At 41.8% G+C, this 26,645-nt stretch overlaps 1 protein-coding gene across 1 annotated transcript; it reads right to left on the minus strand.

Moving 5' to 3' along the window:
* Nucleotides 1-378: 378 nt before the first annotated feature.
* On the minus strand, nucleotides 379-8,349 carry AKAP17A (A-kinase anchoring protein 17A). The gene is made up of 5 exons (XM_054271668.1): nucleotides 8,317-8,349; nucleotides 6,766-7,980; nucleotides 4,575-4,723; nucleotides 3,711-3,951; nucleotides 379-2,308 (listed from the first exon to the last, which is right to left on the minus strand). The coding sequence occupies exons 2-5, from the start codon at nucleotides 7,525-7,527 to the stop codon at nucleotides 1,424-1,426; spliced, it is 2,037 nt and encodes a 678-aa protein (XP_054127643.1). The 5' UTR covers nucleotides 7,528-7,980; nucleotides 8,317-8,349; the 3' UTR covers nucleotides 379-1,423.
* Nucleotides 8,350-26,645: the final 18,296 nt, after the last annotated feature.

Below are 26,645 nucleotides of genomic sequence, written 5' to 3' on the forward strand. Positions count from 1 at the left end.
CTCACAATTTAGTGTTGTCAATGTCTTACCTCTTCTGTCCACAGCTAGTACCTACAAAGATTTCAGCAGCATGGTCTAGTAAGAAACAAACCCACGTGGATTCTGAAAGTAAAGCAGACAAACTCATTCAGCCAAGGATCCAGCTGAGCTGAGCACTAAGGTGCTTCTCAGACACTCCAGGAAATGGATGCACTTTGATTTCACGCATCAGGGTGAGGATAATGGCATCTGAAGGCTGTAGTTAAAGAGCACACATCCTGCTGAATTAAGAATTGGGGCAGCTGTAACATAACAGGACCATCAAGAAGAGAAGCTCAACTTCAAATGTGCTGAGTGATGCTTTCAACAAACAAGTTCTTAACACAACACTTCTGCAGATTTTAATATACTGACACATGAAAACAGCAACTTCAGTTCACTGGAAACAGTTTTCTTTTTAATTTTACCATAAAAATGCAAAATAAACTCTTTCACTGTAACATTATAGCTTTTAATATTCCTGAGCTGCATTTTAAAAGCAAAAGTATTCTTAAACAGATTTAACAAGAGACACTGCAGCCTTACTTTTCAACGACACAAGTAAAAATAATTTAGCAAGAAGGCCCCTTTTTCAAGACAATGTTTAGCTCTTTATGTACCTGAAAAAATGTTTCAAGCAGCCCTATGCCACCTGAAATTACAAAGCCAAATATGTCAACAAAATACCAGAACAACTTTCAACCATTTTACCACTGCTTGTTACTTCCTACACCAGGTGTGCCTCTCTTACACAGAAAGTATTATACAAAGGCATTACACACCAGAATAATGTGGGCCACAAAGCTTGGCATCATACAGACATACGAAAGAATCAAAGCAGTTTAAAAGGTATCCTGCATAAATTCATCGTCAGTTTTAGGAAAAAATATGAAAGTCCTGCTATCCATCTCAATCAATAAAAACTCTACGTTGTTAAACGTGATTTCATTGAACGCACCATGAAACACTTTAAATCAAATCTGTATGTAATAGCTTGTCACCTCTGAGGTTCCTATAGCTGGCACCCATGTATTTCTTAAGCCAAATTAGGTGATAAAAACTAAATACACTAAAATTAAAGTTTAGAAAACTGAAACTGAAGAAAACAGGTTGGCTTTTAGCACTTTAGGAACTTCAGTACAAGCACAAGCGATTATACCTACATTGTGGCAGAAACCTAGAAAGAGACAACAAAGGAAGGAAGGTCAAAAAATCAGGCATCTCTTTTCTTGATTTCAAAGACTAGATGCAAGCTTAGAACTGGTTGAAACAATTGTGTTTCCTATAGCAGTCACACGGATGAGGTCTGGTGTCCAATTCTGTGGCCCTTTGGTCCTACCAGAGCCTTTCAAAGGAGCCAAGGCCTCCACCACCCACTCGAAGTACTCCTTTGCTTACTGAGTGATCACCTCCGGTGCCTTCGTCTCCTGCTGGCACTTGTGCGACTGCGGCTCCTTTCCCTCCTGTCCCGCCTGCGCTCCCTGCTGCGCGATCTTCTGTAGCGGGAACGTCTGGGGCTCGCGCTCCTTCGCCGAGGGCTGCGGCTGCGGCGAGGGCTGTAGCTCCTGCTGGAGCGCCTGTAATACCTCCTGTCCTTCCTATGCTTCTCATCCCGGGAGCTCACATCTCTTCTGTGCCTGCTGCTCTCCCGTCTACCCTTGCTCTCATCGCTGTTTATGCTGCTACATGAATGGCTCTTTCTTCTCCTTGGCTCTGTTCCACGTTTGTCCTGCTCACAGGGCAAGTCCTTCTTGCAAGTGTTCTGGTCACAGTTAGAGAGGCTCTTCTGGTCCCGGTTATCGGCGGGAACACATGAAAGTACCCCCGAACCCTTTTTGTCAGAGTTTGTAGTATGAAGATTCTGACCTTCTTTGACACGAACTTTGTCATGAATGTTGCCATTTAAGTACTTGCATTGAGTGTTTACACTTTCAGGGGATGCTACTTCTATTTGAGAGCCGGGAGCAAGTTTGGCTGTGACAGCCTGTCCTGAGGTAGAAGTGATGCAGCTGGATGACACAGTGTGGGGAACAGCACTAGGGCTTTTCAGCATGTCAGTCTGAGATGCTTCAGTTTCTTCTTTGTTTTGATTAACTGCATCCATTTTCTTGCTCAGAAGATTGTTCAGTAGTTTCTCTCTCAGTTCCTTTTCTTTTCTCTGCAGCCCCAGTGCTCTCTCCTTTTCCTCTTCCACACGTTTAAGCTCAGCCTCCTGGAGCCTCCGTCTCTCCTCCAGCTGTTGAAGACAAATCTTTTCTTCATTCTGTTCTTGCTCCAAAAGCTTTACTGTCTGAAAGACAGTCAAAGGGAAGAGTAAACAAAAAAATGCCTCCTCCTGTTTCCAAGTTACAACAACACAAACGCATCAATGCGGCCAGAAAATAAAATCTAACCAACAGAACTTAACCATCCCAAAATAAAATGGTGTTTCCTATTTAAAGGGGAAAAAAAATCAAAACCAATCAACCAACAAAACCCACTAATCTAGAACTGCTGTAAGTTGAAACATTATTTGTCCACAGTTCTTGAAGAGAAGTTCTGTCTTCGTGGCTCCTCAATATAACAAAAGTAATAACATGTGAAATCTGCACAATTGAAATACATTTATCAGGGTCAAAACTTGAAGGTTTCAGTCAAATTTAAAATTTCAAAATTCAGTCAAATTGAAAATACTTTAAATTTTATTGAAAATTACTTATTTTAGATGATTGCCATCTATGGCTCATAGATGACTTTACAATAAGTCCACAAAACCAGCAAGTAATTAAATGGTCAATTATAATGTAGAAACTGATTGTCATGTTGTCAACCATTCTAAACACTCACGATACTGGAAAAGGTTCAAACCTTTTTCTATGCTGACCTAGTCAAGGGCTTAGTATAGACCTCAGAATTCTCTAAATGAAAGAAACACACTCTCTGCTTCATCAGATAACCCTTCCATTCCACAGCTACAAAGATAAAAGACCTGCAAAAGGCATTTCTCCCTTCTTCTAGTATGTAACTGATCTGTGAGTTCAAAAATACTCCTGAAATGCACTGACATCAAGAAAAAAACCTGTGCTTTTCCACACAGATTTTCGTTTCTACAGAAAATATTTCACATTCAGTAAACCCTAATACGGTTTTATCCAAGTCTTAAGCTTCAGTGTTTCAGTGAAAAAAATAACAATACTGTTAGAGAGACAGGATCTAACATTTGAAACCTCTGCTGACAGTACTTTTCCTACAGAAGAAACACTCTGTGCATTTCAAACACTGACTAATGAAAGTTCAATTTCTGAAACTGCAAAGAACAGTGAGTAGAATTGCTGCAAGGCAGATGGGAAACAGCATCTAAACCAGAATTAGAAAAGGAGTCTTGCATCTTATACTCTGTGTTTAGCTCACTTCATCATGCTCACATATTCTTCTACTGGACTTAAGAAAACCTGACAATTAATTTACAGATAAAACATGCTATTCAGGACTATAGGATCAAGCTCACTTTCCATTTACCTAAAGTGTATATCTTACCAAGAGACAAATTCTGTTCCATTGTGCTTTTCTGAAATTTTGGTCTAAGGAATAGCAGCTGCAGAGGTAGTAAACCTTGTGTTTAATGAACAGTGCTCCCCACCTCCTCTCAAGCCAGCAAAGGGCTTTGTTCTGTTGGATTCTTCATTAGCTTCTGAAATAAGTATTTAAATTACCTTTGCTCTGCTTAGCAGTTCTGCAATTAGTCTAATGGACTGAAGATTTCTCTGAGCTAACAGGAGCTTCCTTTCTTCTAGCTTTATCTTCTCTTGAAGCTTTCTCTGCTCTTCAGCTTGAAGCTTTTCAAGTTGCTTTTTGTTCCGTCGAACTTCACGATCTTTCTGTTTCTGTTCTCTCTTGCGCAACTTCTCTTCTCTTTTTCTCTCTCTCTCATATTCTTCAAGCTCTCTCTGCTTCCTAAAAAGAGAAATATTTTTCCCTTATCTAGGCAAAGCACAATTTCAAACTCCTACTGCATGTTCAATACATTTTACGCTTCAAGTAAATTTGTTTCTAAATAAGTCATGTTGATGAAGAACAAAATAGAAAACTGAACATTTTAACCCTTACTTGTGACAGCAAACAATCATATTCTAACTATTTTTAAGTTTGATTTCAAAGAAAAAAAATTGCTACAGCAAAGAATTGTTTTTTAAACTTTGACCAGAGATAATAACAATGCATGAGGCAGCTGGGCAGAGAATCATCACAGTCACAAGAAGAATACCAAGCAAATGAATGTGTGCAGTGGTGGTGGGTGTTATTTCTGTGATTAGGCAGCTTCTGCTAAAGGCCAATGGTATCTGAAACCAGGTGTCTAAAGGAAAGACTTTTAGGAAATTGAGTATTTTGCAGGTTTAATATTCTGAACTGAACATAAGCATAAGTAGTAAACTAAACCACACTCAGCTTTTAAGTGCTTCATTTTAGCTAGAGACAGCTTGTGTTTTTTTATTTTCTATCTTTTGATGGTGCTATGAAGGAGCAGTTTTCTTATGTCTGATTGTTAAAACTATAACTGAACAATAAGAGGGAAGTACCTTTCTTCTTCTTTTTGCTTTTCCTCAGCTTCTTTCTCTTTACGTTTTTGTTCTTCTCTCTGCTTTTCAAGCTCTTGAAGCTTTTGTCTTTCAAGCTGACGCTTCTTAATTGATGCATCACTGAGGTGTTTTGTTGAGTCAAAAGAAACCTGCACATGATACAATTGAAAGCAGTTTTAAGGAAACAAAAAATAAATCAAAAATTACAACCTGACAACTTTAACTTAGACCTTGGTGTAAGTACAATCAGATATGTAAAACCTCCTTCAAAACAAAGGGAACTTCTCTATGTGCCCAGAGAAAGCACCACTTATTCTAATCAGGTAAGTGGGTACTAAATGTGTGCACACATGTAGCAAAATCAGATACCACTTCTATGTCTCACAACCAAAAATAAACCTCAGTATGGCTGAGACTCTGTCTGTCCAAAGATTTCAATGTGTCAGAATGGGCACGTACAGAACTCTTAATTAATGCAAGCTGTTAGGGACTCTACAGCACTATGTAGAAAAAGGTTTAAATAAAGGCATTCTTTTCTGTCTAAAACTGTTAAATTAAATTCAGCAGAAGATGTAGTTCTACACCATTCAGCACCTGGTTCAAGCCTCTGCACCACTTCTAAAACCAAGATTCCCAAATTGAGTACACTGGGCAGAAGATCCCAAGTCGTGGGAACAGAAAGAAAAGACAGACACACACATCTGAAAAATGAGACTTCAGAGGCACTCAGCTTCCAGGATATATGAACACACCTTGGTCATGTCTAGCTGTGTGCTGGAACAGGACACCACCAGACATGACAGCCCTGGTGTCCTAATCTCCAATTCTGAGTGCAGGCAGGCAGGGATCTAGAACACACTTCTGCAGACCCACGGTCATTGAACCGTGGGGCAGAGAACAAGGAGCACAGCTTCTGCAGTTTGATCTACTCAGGCTTTAGGCATAAATGATGTTTCACTAACAGACTGAGAGGACAAATAGGTACAAACAGACAAGGTGTGGTGACCTTGTATGACAGAGAGCTGCTGTCCTGACAGGGCAGCTGCCAGGAAGGCATGACTCTTCTTGCACAGCCATACTAAATTTGGGAACCCTGATCCTCCTCTGCATGTAAATGACAGGTTGAGTTTCACCAGGTCAAGGCACAGTTTCTACCCCACAACTGACAAGCTTTGATAACAAGATAAAAGATTGCAGTATTTTACTTACACTGACTAAACTACAATTTGAATAGATATCTGCATGTTCCCACATTGCACAAAGGAATGCTCAAGGTTTTTTTCTGAAATACACTCCCTGGTTTCATGAATGACTACTGAGCATACCAAAATACATCCACAAACATTTCACTCAACCAATATATAAATGCATAGACTATCCCCAAACAGAGTAAGTTTTCTTGAGGCTGTGCTATCAGAGACACTACATCTGAACAGACTGCCTTGTTACCTCCTGTCACAGCTGTAATTTCTAAGACAATGAGGTTACAGAAGATCACTTCTGGAAAACTCTGTATGTAAATATTATGAAATAAGCATAGGAAATTCACAGGAAGCTGTGCTCCAAATGAAAATTATCATTTAAATTTTTGTGGGGCCTTCCTGTATATCAGGTACACAGATGATTAACTGTATATTTCCCAGACCAGACAGGCCACATGCTACTAAGCCTTTTAATTCTGACCTTCAACTGGTAAACCCAGCTATCAATGCAGGGACCAGATACAGACTGTGAAATTCTCCCCCAAAACACCTCTCTGCACTGAACACATGAAAGTATAGTGCACTTTACAGTCATTCTTCTGGTGAAATTTGTCTGAACTTGTTCTGAACTGGAATTTTAAGTGAAATCGCAATTTATAAACACATATTCTTTTCTAAAGCAATTCAGAAAACTGTATTCATAAACTTGATCCTTCCATCAGCATTTTTCATTTCTAGAACAGTCTTGTTAAGGAAAAAAACAAAACCCTGCTCACTTTAGTTACATAACCTAACAGCACATTTTTCTACCAACATTTTCCTTTGAAAACTGTATTATGTCTGTCCCATAAAGCCACATTAATGCTGTCAGTGTCACCTGTTGCCATCACTGTGGTGTACAGATAAAGGCTTCAAGCACTATGGAAATAACATTTAGCCGTGCTCAGTCCTTCATGCGGGCTCCCACACAAAAGGCTGCAGTCTCTCACCTTTATATTGCAAGCCACAGCTTTGCCATCATCGCCCTTGTACATGAGCTTCATCCCTCGCAGGGCATTCATGGCCTCGATGAACCCCGCGTACTCCCGGTACTGGACATAGGCTTCAAAGTTTAAATGGCCTCCAAAGCTGAAAGTGTGAAAATTCCTGCCAGTCATCTCTTCTCTGTAAGGGTCCAGCATGGGTATGTCCACATTACGGATTTCTCCAAATTTCTGGAAAACTTTTATAAGGACTTCTTCACTTGGCTTTTCCGAGCCAGTCTCCTTGGCTGCAAACCACTTACAAGGCAAACCCTCCAGGTGAATGGTGTCCGGCCTTTCCCCAGGCAAGGTTTCGTTCATATCTTTTGCATCTCGGAAAAACGAGTCCCAGTCATGTCTGGTAGGAAAGTCAATCTTGTACTCCGCAGCACGCACTTTCAAAATGTCAGAGAAGCCGCTCAGCTTTATTGTTTTGCCATCAAGGCACGCCAGAAAAGATTTAACCAAACTTTTGTTCTCGACCTCTCCTTCAAACCTAATGAAATCCATTGTGCTTTTAGAAATCCGCAGAGTGGAAAACTGATGAGTTTGCACCATCCCCTTCAATCTTTCCATCACTTCCCAGTTCGAAATGGATTTTCCCGGTTGCTTCAGCTGAGGAAGTGCCACACTGATGGTCATTTTTGTAATGGGTTTAAGGTATAACCCACAGGGAGCACAGAGCTCTACAGCTTCTGATGTATCATGAACTATTGTTGCAGCAGCCATAACAAAGAAAAAGCATAGGATAAAAAAATAAAAGATGCAAGTTTAAGTTGCAGGCCAACAGTAGTCAAATAAAATAGCCCTTATCCATAAATAATTTAATTCTTTGGCGATTTAACCATTCCCAAGTTAAAACGATGTCTCTTAACACAAGAGTGAATTAGATAATTACAACCGAGTAGTACAAACATCTTAAATTACTTTACAACCACTAGAGCCTATAAGTAATTAAATCTCTGTAAGGCCTCTGAATAGAAAACTAGAAGCTGATGACAGTCTTAGGAATACATGAGGTTGGTATGTGATTGCTCAGAAAGCAGCTACCCTTTCTCAGGAGGGAAGGGACTGGCGGCGCGATGTCACACCGCTCTCAAATCTACTTAACAACCAGTGAACCCCAGAAGGCTGGCGCCGAGGCGGATCTCACGTTCTCCGGAAGGAAGACCTGGAAAGTGTCTGCAACGAGAGAAAAGCGCCCCTTTTATTTAAAAGCCCGAAGCCCCACCGCCCCTCCCTGCCGGCAGCGCCGAGCAGGCTCGGCGGGACAAGGCTGGGTAACAACACCGCGACTCACAGCGGAGCCAGCGGCCACCGCCGGCAGCTGCCCCCGGCGGGCGGAGCCCGGGCGGCGGGGGGACACCCCGGGAAGATGCTAACGGGAAAAGCGCCCCTCGCCGACGCCAGGGTCCACCCGCACCCGCCGCCGCCGGCTCCTGCGCGTCCCCCGGCAGGCGGACCCCGGCCCGCGTCCTTCGCTCCCGCTGCCCGGACGGGACCCCCCGCTCGCCTCACCCGCAGCCGCCGGGACGCACCACCCCGCGTGCGCCGCCGCCGCTTCCGCTTCCGCTTCCGCGTGGCGCGAGGCCGCGGCCTGCGGGAGCGCCTCCTGCGGCGGGACGGCGCCGCCTGGCGGCGGGGCGGGGCGGGGCGGGAGGCGCGGCCCACGGACACGGGGCCTGCGCTGCCCGGGGAAGCACGGCCGCGTTCCCGGCCTGCGCAGGGACCCTGCGTGCGCTGAGCTGAGCTGAGCTGAGCTGAGCTGAGCTGAGCTGTGCTATGCTGTGCTGTGTTAAGTGCACACCCGGCGTCTGCGTGCAGCTGGGGCTCGCTGCATGGCGATGATCCCCCTTGCACAGAATCCGTTTGGTGGGAAAAGCACCTCTGAGTCATGGAGTCATCCTCTGACTGAACACCACTGTGTCCATAGGCCATGGCACTGAGCACCGCGTCCAGCCTTTCCTTAAACACCTCCAGGTGACTGCACCACCTCCCTGAGCAGTCCATCCCAATATCTAATCATCCTTTATATGAAGAAATTCCTCCTAATATCCAACCTAAATGTTTCCTGGCGCAGCTTTAGGCCATTTCCTCTTGTCCTGTCGCTGGTTGCCCGGGAGAAGAGGCCGACCCGCCTGGCTACAGCCTCCTTTCAGGTGGTTCCAGGGAGTGATAAAGCCCCCCTGAGCCTCCTTTCTTCCAGGTTAGCAATCCCAGCTCCCTCAGCTGCTCCTCACAGGACTTGCACTCCATGGGACACACACTCTACAGGACATGTGTTCCCTCTGTCAGCCCAGCACATGAGGGCACAGCCAAGGCCACCCTGACCCTGGAAGGCAGAGCAGGGCTGACTGTGCTCATCTGCCCCTGCTCCACCATTTTAAAACAGGCTCCGGGTCCAGCCTTGGACAGAATTCCACCATTTGAGAAACTGTGACTGCAGAAACCTTCAGCAGCAGGCTGGGTGTAAATAGTGCCTTTGAAGCACCACTGACCCCAGTGCAGGAGATCACCCTCAATCCAGCAGCTGCAGCAAAAATGCAGTTGTTTTGCAGAGGTGCTACTTCACACCGCAGGTGTTGGTAACTGCTGGCCCTACTCTGCTCCTGTTATGGTTAAGTAGCAGTATTAACACAGAATAAAGAACTACCAACAACATTTGAAACAGTGTGTGCTTTGTAGTCTGAGAGCCCCTGCATTGTATGTCACACCTTCTCCTACAAACCTGCCCTTGGGAGCACACAAAGCTGGGCCAGATTTGTTCCAGGGACTTTCAGCAGCAGCACAGGGAGACCCTGCATATGGCAATGATTTTGAATCCTGTGCATAATGATAGCCCCACTGCTCAAGACTGTGCCAGAAGTCAATATTCTGTATTTTAAACTCAAAGACTAGAACAATGCTCTGAAAAGTTACAAAATAGCAGCATTGAGGTTACTCATGACAGGACATCAGCCACAACTTTAAAAGCTGTCACAGTCTATTTTTCTGATATACTCAAAAGAACTATTACAAACATTATATTTAAATGAGCAAGATGAAGTATTGATAATGTACACACCTTTTAAAAGATGTAATCAAGCATCAGTACTACAGTATAGAAAGGGTAAACTGTCTCTGCTGAAATGCAGTCTCTTATGTTGGGCAGATATGTTAATCTCATTTTTATTTTTTCAATAAGATACTTAATTGAGTAAATGAAATGTCTCTCTTTGGCTTTCAGAGTCTGAACTGAAGATCAGTAACGGATATGACACCAACGAGGCAGAAGGATGAACCAGCAAAGGAAGCATCTGTAAGGGACAGTGTCTGAATGCAACTATGCATGTAAATCTGGTTTTTACTGTAAGACATTGATTTTCTCCAACTCTGTCAAATACGTTGTGCTGTTGACCTTACAAACTGTCTATCATGTCTGAAAGCTTTTACCGTTTTTCTGACTTCAACAAAGAGTCTTATGGGAGATGTCACTTCTGGCTATTCACTCTGTTCTGTACCTTCCGTAGTTAAAACACCAAATCCCACAGTTCACTAGGGGGAGTGCTTGTTATTACATATAAGAGATCTATTCATAAGCACAATTAAAATAGGCTATAAACAGCAGATACTAGGTTTTGTGTTCATGCCAGAATACAGATCATTCTTCCTTTCTTAGAAGAGGATATAATCCTCCCAACTACACACGGTCCTATCTGGGTACCTCTCTTGCTCTTCCTGAAATGCAACTTTTTCTTGACCTTAGTGGTCATTTGCAGAATTGCATGCAAGATGTTACATGGGTGTTTACATAAAATAAAACAACATTCCCAGCATAATTCCATTTCCTTTCCTTCCATCTTCCTTTCTTTCTGAAACATATCAGAGAAAAAACCCTTTTTTTTAGTTTAAAACTTAGCTGTATCTCTTGGAGAATGATTCATCTAAGTGTGTTCATCTAAATCTTTGCTACTACTCCAGAAATGCTCCTGGTGCATATCCTTTTAGAATCAGAGTATGTTGCACCCTGTAGTTCCTTTGGATATTATTTTGGTTTTCTGTTGTCACTGATCAGGGGATATCTCTTTATTCTCTCTCACAGAGGGAAAACTGAATGATTCACTGTGCAGTTGGACAGTTTATGAATGGAAATTGGAAGGGGAAGCAGGAGCACAGAAGAATCTCTCAGATGAAATGATTGCATAACTGTTGAACAGACATTACAATGTTGGTTTTAGGCTCTAAAGAGCCTCTCCCCACAAAGCAAAATTAATCCCTTAAGTGGGTAGGAATGGAGGAATGAACCTGAAATATATTGGTTTATTTCCCATGGTAAGAAACAGCTCCACGAATAATTCCATTTCCTTTCATTAGCTCTACTCTTTCTTGTTTGGATTGTTCTGTGTGTCACTGAAGTTTGTGGGTGTGACAGATCATCTGCCTTGGAAACAACACATAGCATTAGATGTAATACATATGCTAATTAGTAGGGCAGCTTCAATTAACTAGAATTAATAATCACTTCCCAGACCTAGTTCTATACAAGTCTAACTATTGCATTCTGCTTAAAGCAATAGAATATGACAATATAAATATCCACTTTCACTCTCTCTAACACAGCCTTATGGCAGAGAATCAGCCTTTAAGCACTGTGTAGGATGCAAAGCAGATAATTTTCTACTAATTGATCTCTCTGCCTGTGCCCACTGCCATCTATCTCACACTAAACAGAAATGGCAACATTTCTGCTTTTTGCTTTCACTGAGGCAGTATTGGCATCTGTTGTGGTATTGGTTTATGAACTGTCTGGTCAAACTATAGTGTGCTGTAGCCTATAAAACATAAAAATTAGATTTAATTGCCAAGACACATTGTACTATACTTGTTAGCACAATGTGTTTTTTAAAAATTTTAGTGCTGTGCTGTCAGATGCATTGCTGGTTATTTCAGTTTTTATACATACATCCATGAAATGTTTTCACATAATGACAGATTTCAAGAACTATCACTTAAAATAAATGAAAATGTAAAAGACTTAAAATTTTTTCCTACATTTTTTCCAATGTCTGTGTAGGGGAAAATATTTTAATTGGATTCAAATTAATGCTTGAAAATTAAGTATTTCCGCCATAGTATTGCATGTTACAGATTGACACCAATCATGAAAGCATCTCATGCTTTTATGTACACTTTTTATATACAAACATTTTCTTAGTAACTTATGGAGTGAAAGGCAAGAGCTGTTGACCTTTCTGAAGCAAAAAGAACACCAAGTTAATAACACTAACCTTCCTCAGCAGGATATTTCTCTTGACAGCTTCCAGAAGAGTAATTTCAAATGCAACTGTTGACACCATAAAGAGTTTGAGTTTTTTAAAGCCATAAAACTGTATTAATAAAACTGAAGAATTACAGTTCTGAAGAAGACAAGACCTTTTAAGCAGACAAGATCCCCTCTGTAGGTTCAGCCTGCCCTGCCCACTAAAAGTCTCACTAATCCAAAAAGACCAGAGGTATTTGGTAGATCTGGCGTAAGTATAAATGACTGGCATCAATTCCATGTTTTAGCAGCAATGTCTGAGCCTGTTCCAGTGCCCCATTAAAGAGTAATGAAATGCAGGCAAAACTCAAAGAATGCATAGATAATATACTATAACATTTAGCTTATGTAGATAATGGACAAGAAAGAAGAAAAATACTAATATTCAGAACTGAAGTTTCACCTTGAAGATCACTAACAGGAGAACAGCCTAATACAGGAAAAATGGAATGTAACTTGAATTGAGTGACTAAGCCCCAAGAGGGATGAGGAGTGCAAGGCATGGGTGCTGAAGCATAGACTGTAGCCCAGAGAAAGAGAGAGGGACATATCTGCAAGTAAAACATTACTAAGTATTACTAATTCAGAACTGCATTAATTATGGGAAATTATTATTAGCATCACTATTTTTACCAGATACTTCTAATTTATGTCAAGAGTAATGCAGATAAAACTAACATTGAGCTTTTGACTCTATATTAAGAACTCTGAATATGTACTGTTTTTAATCATCAAGGCTTTCTGACTCCTACTTCTTGGAAAGCCCCAGCTTACTTCTCACTTCTGAATCTTTTCACCTCTGATGCTTTCAGGGTTTTGTATTTCTTGTTTGTGTGAACAAAGCCATGCTGGACATACAGATTTTTTTTCATTTTTACTGATTTTATGGAAGCTGCTGTGTATATTACTACTCCAATCTATTTTGCTTCTATCTTCTACTGCTTAATATACGATGTTTCCTTAGAGGAGCTCGTGTTAAATGATGACTCCAAATGACTGGGTTGGAAGAGACCTTAAAGATCAATCTGCTGAATATGAGTGAAATAGCTGGGGTAATAATTTATTTCAACATCCCATCTAGACCCCAAAGAGGACAGCCTTTTCCCAGTCTCAGACATTTGCACCAGTCAGCAAGGATTCTTACCTGATCTGCTTAGCATGGGCCACTACTACCAGTGCAGAGAAGTTCTCTGGTTTAATAAATTAGGAAAACAAATGCAAACACCTTAACATTAGGAAGAAACTTTAGCATAGAAATGGATTTGACAGGAACAACAGAGGTCTAAGGAGGCTGTAAACATTGCTGGCATTACCTAATGTGATGTGTTTGTTAGTTGTCTCCAAAACAGGGTGTCTGTACCCCAAGGAGTGTGGAACACAATACAGGGGAATGCAGAAAGAATATGTTTTTGTATCATTAATAAATGAAATAAAAATATGAATTTTAAAAATATTGATTCTTTCATTTTTATCTCATCCTTTTAAATTCCTATTTCTTGTAGGTTTTATAATGTACATAATATGTTATTACAGTAGTACATCTGTATAACTTGTTTGCAAATAAACATGCATATATTGAGAAATTGTGCTTAATTTTTATTTTATTTTTTTTTACTTGAGTTTCATGATCAAAGAAGTTTGGACATCGGTGTCATATTGGAAATTGTCCTGCGCTGGACATTTGTCTGATCAGCTGCAAAACATGAGCCTTGGTACAGATTAGGACTCCTCATGTGGCCAGCCTCAAGTAGCATTGTTGAAACACGTTACCTGTTTTTTCCACTATGGAAAATAAAACTTATGGGTGAGTAACAGGGACAGATCAGGCTGCTAATATAGATACAACATATTGTTTCCCTCATACACATCTCCATCTTCTTCTTGGATAGTACTTTATATTTTAAGAAATTCTTTGCAGTTTTCCTTTCTTTAAAGGGAAGTTACAGATACATTGGAATTTCAGTGTTGCAAACCATATGTCAGTTCTGGAAAAATGCCTCTGATGGTGACTCCAGCATTTGTGATGCAAGGTGAGTGAAACAGCTGTACAGTGCTCCATGAGTAACAAAAAAGGTTTTTGAACTGGAAAATTTTAGCAAATATTCTAAAATAGCTTTGTCAGTGATTAAAAGAAAAGAAAATAAGAAGTAAGCGTAATAGTATAACAGATTTATGTATTGGCATCCTACAGCAGAAATGCATTCAGTAAGAAGAGACTGAAGAAATTCAATGTACATTAAAAAATCAGGTAGGACAATAATTTATTTATTTATAACATATAAAGTCATTAGGAGCAAAATTAACTCTTGCCACAGTTTGTTTGACTGACAGGAGTATTTGATTTGTGGTAGCATTTGTTCAGTATTAGTAGTTTGAAGACATTGAGTTTGTCTAGACTAGAGAAGAAGAACCTTTAGGGGGCTTAGGTAGGAAGGAGCTCATTACCTCTGTCTAGGGTGAGTTAAGCAGGAGTTCAAGGCTTCAGAGTGAATAAAGAGCCACATCTGGAAGATTTTTTTTTTTTCTCAATTAAAGGTGAACAAATTGCCTGAAAAATTTATACTCCCCATTATTCTGTCTAAGAAAATGTTAGATAAACATTTAATGTCAGAAATGGAAGTGATTCTGCCACAGGGAGAGGATATGAAGAAATAAGACTTCATCCAGCCCTATTTGTTTTGCAAAACTGTATTGTTTTGTAAAATTGTTTTGAGTTATACAGGGCTAAATCTGGGTTTTGGTCTACCTTTGCTTTATCTCTCAGTGAAACAAATTCCAGAAGGAGAAACCCCTGTACACCCAAAAAATATTTTACCCAAAGTCCCATGGATTGTAAGTGATGGCGTTTTATTTTTCTGTATTGATTATGTAATTTTGTAAAGCTGTACTGTAACAAGTCACATTTTCTTAAAAATGTCTGTATGGAATTCAGCCTTGACCATGGTTAAATAAAGCTGTGAAAGAATCCCTGTCTAAGGCAATAGCTCGTTCCTGAAAACAGGGTTTCATTGTTATAGCTATTGATCTAGGTAATTTATTTAGCTAACTATGTATTTTGCTCTTGCTCAGTTGTTTAATTCCACTGTGTTTTATGATGCCATGTACTTTACATATATAAATCCATCTCAGAAAAAGGCTGAGGTTTTTAGAACTGCTTTTGTAATTTAACAGGAGCATGAGTCAGATTTTGCCTTCTGAAATAAGTTAGGCTTCATAAAGAAATATTTTCCTCAGTGTCTCTTTCCAAAGACCTGCTAGTGTTAAACATGGATGAAGTTCCCACAACAGCAGAAGTGAGCAGGATGAGGACTGTGTGACAGCAAAACCCAAAACTCAGAGAGCTACTCAATTTGTTCTGCTTGTTCTTCATGAGTTTGCTGCAGGGAAAGAGGCTGTTCTTGTCCTCCTGCCTTCCTATGAATTCAGCAGACTGCTGAGAGGGAAAGTCAAATTGGGGTGATGAGAGCAAGGGAAGATGGGTGAGATGTGGATGCTGTAGGGACAGTGGAGGACAGGGAGATGACCTGTACTGGTGGTGATGCACCATGGTCAGCTGGTTCATGTGGGGAGTGAATTGACTTTTCTGTGGAAAGCTTTCACTGTCCTGGAAAGAGATATGTGACTTTATGAAGACATTATTGAATTAATAGTCACTGCATGTAGAGCTTATGAATACTCAGGTTGACAATATACAGAACTTCTCAAGGATTTCACATAAAGAAATTAATTATAACTAGGCAAAAGGTTCTTTCCAAATAGAAAGGCTAGTACAGAAGTGGGTTTGTGGTATTTGTTTTTCTTGTGAAAGAGTTAATGTGAAAAAGTTTGGTTTCTGTCTTCACTCCACTGTTTTCCTCACAGGACAGTTACTTGACAATTTAGAATAAACCCCAGGGAGCCAGTGAAAAAGTCCAATGGTTTCAGTGGTTTTTATATGACTTTTTAAAGAAGAATAACATGTTACATAAGGAAATAGACACTTTCTGTAAAAACTCCCATTAAAGGACTAAAGCAGATCCTGGAATCTTGCAGATTTTTCCCTCCACTTCTGTTTGATATGATGCCAGAGCTAATGAGGTCATATCATAGCCTATACCTATACCTGTCTGGTGAAAGGGTAAATCCTAATGAGAAATGTCCAAAATACTTACTTTTCTGTTCAGCTGTGCTCTTTTGATCATGTGCTTGCATCTTTATGTGCACACAGAGTAGCTGTATTCTGGGGCTTTTTTCCCCCTCAGTTTTGTGCCCTGATTTTTATTTAGGAAATTACTGGAACCTGTAAAACCAGGTATGTCCACAAATGACAGTAGCTAAAAAATGAGCAAAAGAGTACCCTTTCTGCTTCCACTGTTCCATAAGGATGTCACAGCCACTGTGGGGTGGGCTGCTCCACAGGAGGGAGCCAGGAGTGGCCATGAGGTTGGCAGGGCCATGCTCTCCATGGCAGGTCAATCCATCAGCAAGGGAGCAGGGATAAGACAGGGATGGTGCTCATGGCCAGCCCAGAGCCCTGCAGCCACCTGGCAAGGCCCCAGGGATGGGGGCAGTAGGTGGTGGCCAGCAGGTACAGGCTGGGCACAGACTGTGGGGTAGCTCAGGAAAGGGCCACGACTGAGATCTGGGAGTGGATGGAGTTCCCAAGAAAATGGGAGCTGTAAAGTTACTTCAGTGATACTCTTTCTGCCCTGACTCTTTTCCAGCAGTGTGAACCCAGCCAGGCTGCAGAAACAGGGGCAGCACCCCCAGCCTGGGAGAATGGGGGCTCAGCAGCAAAGCTGGACTGACTTTTTCTTGCATCACTGAGAAATGCTGTTGTATTACCTGGAGAGTTTTCTTGGAAGCATATTGCATTATCAGCAAAGTCTCTGGGTTCCAAACAGGGCTCTCTGGGTCCTGGAGCATGAGGCCAGCAGTGTGAAAAGCTTTAGGGTCCAGCAAGGCCAGTGTGGCCATGGCCAGAGCAGCCTGTACTGGGGGCAGAGGCTGCAAGGTGTTTGTGCAGCAGACAGGGGCATACTCAGTAAAATCCTTGAGGGTTTGAAGCTTTCAGAAGCATCAAGCTCCTGGAGGAAGGGCACCACCCAAGGTGTGTTTCCTCAGAGGAAATGTAATTTCTTAGAATCTTTGGTTTGTGAGAAATGAAGGGAAGAAGAAGTATCATTGTGTGTGTAGTTCTGACTCAGACCAAACTCAAAGTTTAAGAGTGCCTGAACTTCCCAGAAACTCAGAACCTTTTCTGATCATCTCTGGAAGAAGGCTTGCTCCACTCACCATTTTGTTCTTTAGAACAAAAAGAATTGATTTCTGCACAAGTCCCTTTTCAGGAAGCACATTGTTCTCTTGTGGTTGTAACTGAAATTTACAGCACAGAATATATATATTAACGAAAAAGATTTTCACGGTAGAGAAAAGAGAGGACTCTAAAGCTGTAATGAGGCAGAAAAAATTGGAACAGGTAAAAGCCTTGAATGCTGAGATCCCCCCTATTTACATTTACTTCATACAGCCACAAGGATAACGACTTTTTTTTTATTGTGGTGTGGACTTATTGGTATCAGGAAGGGATAAAAGCAGACAGTTTTAAAATCTTTCTCTTCAGACAGCAGTTAGACCCTAACAGAAATGTAAGTTGATAGTACTGTGTCTCATATATATTTCAATACAAAGTTTCAATGTGCTACCTGATACTTCAGTGTGAGAAAATATTGCTATGGATATAGCAGTCATGAGCATGCAAATGAACTTCATATCACTTGTTTTAGATGTTAAAGTCTCTTTCCAGGCAGTGATGTAGCTAATGTTACACTCCAGTAAAAGATCTAATAGGAGCAATGCAAGGCTTTTTGGTTTTTTATAGATTTATCCCTACCTCACCATACACAGGCAAGTGTAGGGTGTTATTTGGATGAAATCTTTCATGGAGAAGCAACTGCATTGCCAAAACCACATCAATATCAAAGTCTTAATGGATTCCAGGAACTGGTCTGTATAGTCTGTCTGTCCCTTCCTAAGTGGCTTCTACTTCAGGCAGTTTGCCACAGTGATGAGGTCCTAGCCTCACCTGGATACAACAAAGTAAAAATTAACATCTTCTTGTTCCTCGTGATATGCTACAGGGAGCAAACAGAACTTTGTTGACAGTGTAAGTGCAATTTTATTGTTTTATCTATGGATTGAGACTGTGGTCATGCCATAACATGAAAGCAAATAGATTTGGCCTCACGTTCAAATGTACAGGAGAAACTACCATAAAATCTGCATGAGGCCACAGTATTGACATGAAAAGGCTTTAGGCACCATCTCTGAGTCAGAGTAAAAATATCCTTTTCTTAGAGGTGTTTCGGGTGTTTTATTACTGTTATTAGAACAGTAATATGGGAATGAACTTTCAATTACAACCCTTCACTTGGAGCTCAGAAACCTGACAATTCCGTCATACAACAAAGCCATGGCATTAAACATGTTCTTCCTGCCCTGCTTTGGCAGCAGTTCCCTGGAAGTGAGCAACAGGGGTTTTCAGCAGGTGCCACTGCCCCAGCCTCAGGAATCCAAAACTGAGTCAGCAGCACCTCTGGCTATGACCCTGCTCAACCCAAGGCAGATCTCCAACTTGCTGAGATGGGCACGTTGCCTCTCTGTGCTTCAGTCTCAGGCACCTTCATCCAGGGATCTCCTCTGATGTGGAGCCAAGCCAGCTGCACTGAGTCCTGGGCCCAGTAGTGTCCCAGGAGCTCTGAGGTAGGTGCAGGGGTTTTGCTTTCAGCATCTGAAAAATCTTGTCATTCCTCAGCTGAGCATTCAGGGTCCTGCTTCAAAATGGCTGTGTTATGTTAGTGCTTTGTATGAGTGCTGATCCCTTGCAGCACTTGTGAATTGGACCGGCTTCCTTTGAAGTTGTTCTTTGGACAGTACTGAATTTTGAGAACTGTATCATGGGCCATTACTTCTTGGACTTTAACAATCTTTTTGTAATTTTTCTAAAGTTTTTAAATTATACTTCAGGGCTGTCTGGGTGAAACTATCAGGACTGGTTCGTTTTTTCTCACTTCCTCTCATTTGTATCAAACCTCCAAATAATGCAAAGAACCCGCTTAAACTGAGACGCATTGAGAATCCCTTCCCGCCTTCTGCCTGTATTTCAGTATTTACCTCTTGCCTTCAAATTGACGAGATTTTCCTATAGCTTGTAGCTCCTCAGCCCTGAGGATCAGCTGCATCCAGAAAGGGATGATAGACACCTGGGAGGAATGAGTCAAATGGAAAGGAAGTCAAATGCTTGGTATAGATGAGTAAACAGTCCTATTGGGGAGTTCAGGAAGGACATGGAAGGCCAGGGATTGAAGATAACTTTTTTGGTTTCTGAAAAAATATTGGTGAGGGGGAAGGAGAGGAAGAGGGGAAGGGCATGCTAGTAACAATAATTGTGTATACAAGTGGAAGAAAGAGAGAGTTTTACTGGATGTCAGAGCTCACCTCCTACTCTGGGACTGCAGATATGTGTATTTCCATTCCAAGCTGTATTCTGTCAGTCTTGATATTTGCTGTCCAAAACCTGAAACTTTTCCATTATTGTAACACCAATGTTCCTGCTCATGGCTGATAAGCCCAAGCTTTTCAACTCTGAATCATCAACCGAATCTTTTGTCTCAGGACTGAATACATGCTCATGTATTCAGGGAATAGGAGAAAGAAAGTACATAGACATAGGGTCAAAAAGCTATTAATTATACCAGTAGTTTCTTCCTTGTTCTTTCCTTCATGATTACTTTATATTGCTTGTTGAAAAGTAGAGTGCAGCTCCAAAGAGCAGAAACAGATTTGCAAGAATTATTTGTTAGAGTTGATTTTTGCTGAAAAAACCCCAGAAAACAAACAAACAAAAACGCCAAAACAAAAAACTCTACACTCCAAACACAATAAAAAAGCAATAACAAAACCAAACCAAACAACCCCTCCAATTTCCAGTTTGAAGGAGCCAAGGTCCTGCTGGAGGTACTGCTGTAAACCAGGGATGGAAACTCCTGTTGTCATGGCACCACCTGGTGGGATCTGCTCGTCCCTGCAGCTCCCAAATCCCTCACGTCTGATGGAAATTCCCCGGCGAGTTTTTTGTATTTTGCCCACGGGCTGGTCTTTCAATGGAGCCCAGATACACCGGCAGCCCAGTCCATGATGGGGCACAGGCATAGCCAGGTCTTCAAAAAATCTGTCCCATCATCCTGCTGTTTTCCAAGTTTCAAAAGTCAAGCCAAGTGCACTCCAGGCTCGTCTCCTTGTAAATTGAGTCTGATTATCTGTAGATACTGAGCCAAAACTGCACGTAGGCTTGTGTGCAGACACAAAAGAAATGGAACTGTGGAGCTTGGAGCGCAATAAGGAAGCTCCTCTAATGAGCACTATCAACAACACCTGGTTTTGTAGCATGTATGATTGACATTAGTAGTTCTTTGCATCCATAGAGGCAAGTAGAGCAAGGTAACCTAGAATAGGCATCCTCTGACTGAGGCCAAAGGAAGAGGAGGAATATGGGTATGTACTTAAAGAGCAAGCTTTCTCACGGTATTTGTGCAGGGGCAGAGTGGTTTTCATGCTATACAGTTTGGCATTCCAAGCTAATTCTAAAAGTGTCATTTAATGAGTGCTCACTTTCCTTTTGGTTTTTCCTGTTGTTCTGGAAACATTTAGCTTGCAGTCTATATCTCTGTGCTGCAGCTGCCACAATATCCTTCAGAGCAGGATTCTCCTACATCTTGCAACAGCAGCATGATGTGTCAGTGCAGCTGCCTGGGATTCTTCCACCAAGTCATATTCCAAACTGTTGATGATGCTGGATTTTTTCTTTTCACTGGGGGAAGTCTTTTGTGGATAAATGAAACTGGTTTAGATTCAACTCCATATCACCTCAGATAGTTTTTTTTAATAGCATTAATTGGTTAGTTTTTAATTGTGACTTGAACTTCCTTCTTCACCTATTTTTGTCTCTTAAGAGAAAGTCTTCCATCCCCATAGTTGCAGGAAAAGGTTTCAAGATATGGATCTCAGTGAATGACAACCCATAAAGTAATTATTTAAGAAAAAAATTATAAATAAATAAATTATAAAATAATTTGAAACCATTTCTTACTATTTATCACATCTAGGATTTCTAGATGCATGAGACTGGCAGTAGGACTTCCAAGTAAAAGTGTGAAGGAATAAAAAAGCATTACTTTCTGGTCCCATTCTCTAATTCTGCCACATTTAATTTGAAAGATCTCTACACATAGCTAGCAATATTACAGACTAAATCTGCTAGAACATCAGCTGCACCAACTGGTGCTAACTCAGACTCTTTTTCTAATGTGTACATCCACAGAAATGTCACAGTTATACCACTTTTATCGTTATGTCACTGAGAAATGGGGATGGGAGAGAGAAAATCATTTTTATACTTGTCTGTTATCAGATTTTTTCTAAGCTTCAGTCTGAAGTAGTTTTGTTACTATAGATTGAGTATACCAAAGGTTATTTTGGGAGCCTACATCCTGAAAATATGCTCAGCAATGGCTTTAATGAGTTTAACTCATTAAAAAACCTATGAGCTAAAACTTGCCTTTCTGGAGTAAGTCATGGAGGATGGGATTCAGCTCATGTGAATTAAACAGTCTAAAATGGGAGAGTCTGGGTAAATCCTGGGGAGTCATAGACACTCCTATCTAGAAAAGAGATTTAATTTCTTGCCAAGGAGGAAGTGAGGGAGAGGAGGGAGGCAGGTCCCTGCTGGTGATCAAAGTTTTCTGGTTTCTGTTGCATCTCTCAGTGACAGCAGAGCCCAGACAGGTTCCTGAAGACTTCCCAGGCTCTCCAAGTCACAGTCTCAGCTACCCTAAGAGAGGCACACTTCAGTTTGGCATTGGGTTCATGGGGCAGCAGTTTGAAAATATAATCTCTGGGACAAAGCCCCACATTGCATCCAGTCCAGGGCGTGCTGAAGGGGCAAAAGCTGGGGAGAGTGTGGGTAGAAAGCAAAGACTTGGGAGTCACCTAATTTGATTTTCCTGAAGCTGGCCTACAACAGAGGAACATTGCAGACACTTGGAGTAGCATCTGGCTTTGCCGTCCCTCCTGCTGTGTCCCTTCCCTTCCCTGGACAGCAGCTGTTTGCTCCTGCCTTATTCTGGCAGGAACAGGAGGATGTTTGTGGTGCCAGCTGTTGCTGTAGGGAAAGGGGAGCACAGCTCATCTCAAAAGTGGGGAGCCAGGAAGTTCTGCACAGAAGGAGGGTCTTGCAGCAGGTGGGAGCAAAGTTTCAGGATTTGATGCTCATGAAGGTCAATGCTCCTGTACAGGATGTTTGTTAAGGCTTCTACATGTGTGATTAGCCTATCAAATAATTAAATTTAAATGTATCCAGTGTAGCTCAATGAGCTGCAATTAGTGATGCACTAGCCCTATTTTTTATCCTGTTGCTCATATTTCTTCTCCTTTATAAATTGATATTCCCTAATGCTTCATCAGTAGGAAATGCAAACTAAATGTGTCATAAAATTGCTGATTTCAAAAACACATTTCATTTTTCTCCATTGTTACAAAAAACAATAGATGGAGCTGAAATCTGCAGGAAGTATGCCTTATCATCCATGGCCATGGGCTCGTTGAAGACTCAGCCTCTCACATTTGAGGTATGTTTCCAAGAACAGAGGTTACACACATATCACTGCATGTGTTAATAAAAGCTAAGGCAGCCACTCATATCTGTGTGTGGAAGGTCAATAATGTCCCCACATCTGAGGCGAAGCAGAAGAAATCTGCAAGATAGAAAATCTAGGACAAATTAGTTCACACTTTGGGAACTGGAGCAACACAAAATATTTATTTCTTGGAGAAGCTTACATGTGCTCAGAGATTTGAAAATCTAGCTGCCACTGCAAGTTCAAAAATCAAAATCTTTAAATTTCCATCAAGGCCTTAAATTAAGATTAAAGATACTTCAACATTGGAAGCGGAAAAAGAAATCAAACCTGAGAAAAGTTTATTTTAGATCTTAGCCTTTTCACAAAGCCATAGTGCCCAACTACATAGGAAACCAATAATTTCTTGATTATTTTCTTTTTTGCTTATCTCATTTGGCTTCTGTGTGCTTCTTAGGAGTTTGTTCAGTGCTGAACTGGTCAATGATAACCAAAGAAAATGCTGCTGCAAATATTTTTGGACTGAATTTTTGTTCCCAGTGAGCAAACAGGCTTATTTTTCTGCCACTGGATCCAGCATCCCCAAAGGTGTCCAGGTCATGTAAGAGAAGAATGGCTCATAGTGGGCCAGCAGGTTGGCCACCTTAACTGGCATAGCTATTGCTGCATCCCACGCCTCCATTAGAGCTACAAAAATATGTTAAACAAGCCAAGTGACCTCAGCATCTCCCCTCAAGACCCTTCACCATTTCCATTGCCCTTCCTTGGACACTTTCTTTCTTATATTGTGGTGCCCAACAATTAGCATTTGTGGTTTCAGGAGCTCAGTATCATGGCAGAAGCCACCAGGAAGCCACCATCACCTGTCTTCTCTCATGCCTGCCCAAGACTCCCTCTACACCTCCCTAACCTTGCAGCAGCAGGAGCTGTAGCAAGTGAAAATTGGGATTTCTGAGGTGATGTGGGTCCTTTTCAGAGGATGGATGGAAAAAGTGAAAATCCACATAATGCTCAGGGAGGAAACCCAGGGAGGGATGGAGGGACTTTCCCTGAATTCACATGGGGATGGTGCTTTTCAATCTCCAAATTCCTCTCCTCTCTGTCCTCCAGTTTCTGTTGTGGCAAACTGTGGGGTGAGAAGGAGCAAGCAGTGACCCCTGCCTACCTTCACAGGAGTGGTGGGAATCACAGGAAAATGAGCAGCGGGGTGGTGTAAGAGCAGAGCTTGCCTTTAAGCTGATTGCCCATCTCTGTTCTCTAGAATGACATCTCAAGCACAGAGCAAGGCAGGTGCCACAAAGCTATTCCCAGCACAGGGTTAGCATGTGCTTCCCCACCAGAGAAAGAAGGAATACCTTCACTGGGGCTAAAAACATACATTAAAGGAAATATTCAACTGGTGGAACAGCTACTTAGAATGCCTAAGAGAACACATTTTTGTGATACATTATGTACCAATACCTAAATTGCTATTACAACTGGGACACATCTTAAATACTGCAGAAAATAACTATTAAAAATATTTATGGATGAAAATGTATATTCTTTTCTGAGATGAAAATGAAGAAGTGAAGAGGTTTCTGTAGGGCACTTGTAAGGGCACTTGTTCCTTAAAAATATATATAATATATATATTTTAAAAAAACAATGGGCTTATTATTTTCTCATTTGGCTTTCTTCCATTAAAAAAAAAGGGCCTTATTTTTTCACTTTGTAAAGCAATTTGAGTAGAGATCACCAAATCCACCCTACAACTGTGGCAGCATTAGATGCCAAAACAGAGGAGATGCCCAAGACCAAAAGCTGCACACGGCCCTGTCAGTCCTCTGCCTGCTCATTCCCCTGCCAGCCCAGGCTTCTGGCAGGAATCCTGTGGCTCCCTTGATGCCTTGGGCTCCCTTTGTGAAACTCCCCCATAAACTGAGCAGCAGCCCTTTGTTTTACAGCGCAAGTGCCTGCATTGCCTGCTGTTCTCAGCAAAGAGCCAGCTCCCCAGCCCTGCTCTCTGTCACCCTGCAGGTGCTGCTTTCTGCAGAAGGAGGTGATGCTCCAGCTCAGGCTGCAGGCACTGCAGGCTGCCTCAGGCACTGTCTGAGTGCCTTGACATTGCAAACATTTGACGTGTTCAAATCTGCTCCTTTTGGTGTGCACCTTTTCCAACTCTTTAATTTAGGAGGACACATCGCACGTTTCAGTGTAGGAATGACAGGCAACAGCTAACTGATCTGTTTGTTTCCCTGACCTACATTTTCCTGAAGAAACACTGCTTACATTAGAGATTTTGCTTTGGCTCACGTGTCTCTTCCTGCTCAGTAGCAATGGCATCACAGTTATTCAAAAACTTCTTACTAAAAACTTTTCACTTCCTCTTGTACACAGTTCAGGGAAACCAAAAAGGACACTGCTGCTTTCAACTTTGTATTGTGCAGGATTTTTATGATGTCCTATATGCCTGAAACAGTGATAACAATAATTCAGCTAGCCTATATTGCCAAACTGAAGAGTTTGTTTGGGGTCATATAAGCTTTTGTTGGCATTAAAGTCTCCACTTTGATCCTGTTGTTGTTATTGTGCTGCAAAGAATTTCAATGAAAGGCACAAATAAAGACCTGCAGATACATTGCTGAGACATGCGTTGGAAATGAAGATATACTGAGAACTTCCTGAAAAAAGAATTGCAGAACTGAAAATGCATTTAATCTGGAATAGATGCCCATTTCATGATTTTTTGGGAACCTGAAAAGACTGCTATTTTAGACAGCAAACTGCTCTCTGCCAGAACAATTGCAACTTCTTTGGGAGACAATTGCCATCACAAAATAGCTCAGTATGAATAGCTGAGTATGATCTTTCTTGGTATCAGTACACTCCAGCATATGAATGTCTCTGAATTAGATATGCAAGGTGTACATTAATGCAGGGGCCCTGCACCCTGTTGGACTACATTTCCTGGGCTTAAAAGAATTCTTCCAAAGCTTCTTTCCCATTTGCATTCCTAAAGGAAATGACTCAAGACAATACAATAAACATTCAGTCATGGAGCAAAGAAATATCTGAACTGAGAGCAAAATACATTGTTGCCTGGGTCAAGGGTAAGTGCAGATGAGTTGACAGACCCTGCAGTTAAAAACTGAATGGCAGAAGGATCCACAGTTTATCTTCAATCTGTCTAAGTAAATTTAGTTTCCTCTTTGCCATCAGTGTTTGCGCTGTTGATCACTGAGTGTTAACACATTGCACACACATTTCCTAATGGTGTTTGTGCTTTATCTGCCATTTCCGGGCATGGCCCAGCATGTTACATACCCCCAAACATCTGAAGGGTGTGGCAAAGCACAGCAGAAAATCAGCCTGGTGCTCTGCACCTCTCCTCCCTCCAGGCACTGGCCTGGCAGCCTCACCTGCTGCCCAAGGTTTGCTCCCAGCTCCACATCTGCTGCCAGGGAGCCTCAGCCACAAAGAGCAGCTCCACAGGGCTGTGGCTGTGCCCTAAGGGAGCCCGAGCTGAGCCACAGCCAGAGCACTGTGGCTGTCCAAGCCAGCAGGCTGCCACTCCTCTGGAAGCCTGCAGCTAAAAGGATACCTGCCACAGCAACATCTGTGACAGCAACACAGGTCACAGCAACATATGTCACAGCAACATCTGCCACAGCAATACCTGTAACAGCAACATCTGTCACAGCAACACGGGACACAGCAAGACCTGTCACAGCAGCACCTGTCACAGAAACACCTGTTTACAGAAACACCTGTCACAGTACCACCTGTCACAGCACCTCCTGTGCCAGCAACAAGGGTCACAGCAGCACCTGCCACAGCAGCACCTGCCACAGCAACACCTGCCACAGCAACACCTCTCCCAGCAACACCTGTCA

Source organism: Melozone crissalis, unplaced genomic scaffold (genome assembly GCF_028551555.1).
Source record: "Melozone crissalis strain CALT ecotype California unplaced genomic scaffold, PUWL_Pcris_2 ptg000013l_1, whole genome shotgun sequence".
Lineage (NCBI taxonomy): Eukaryota > Metazoa > Chordata > Aves > Passeriformes > Passerellidae > Melozone > Melozone crissalis.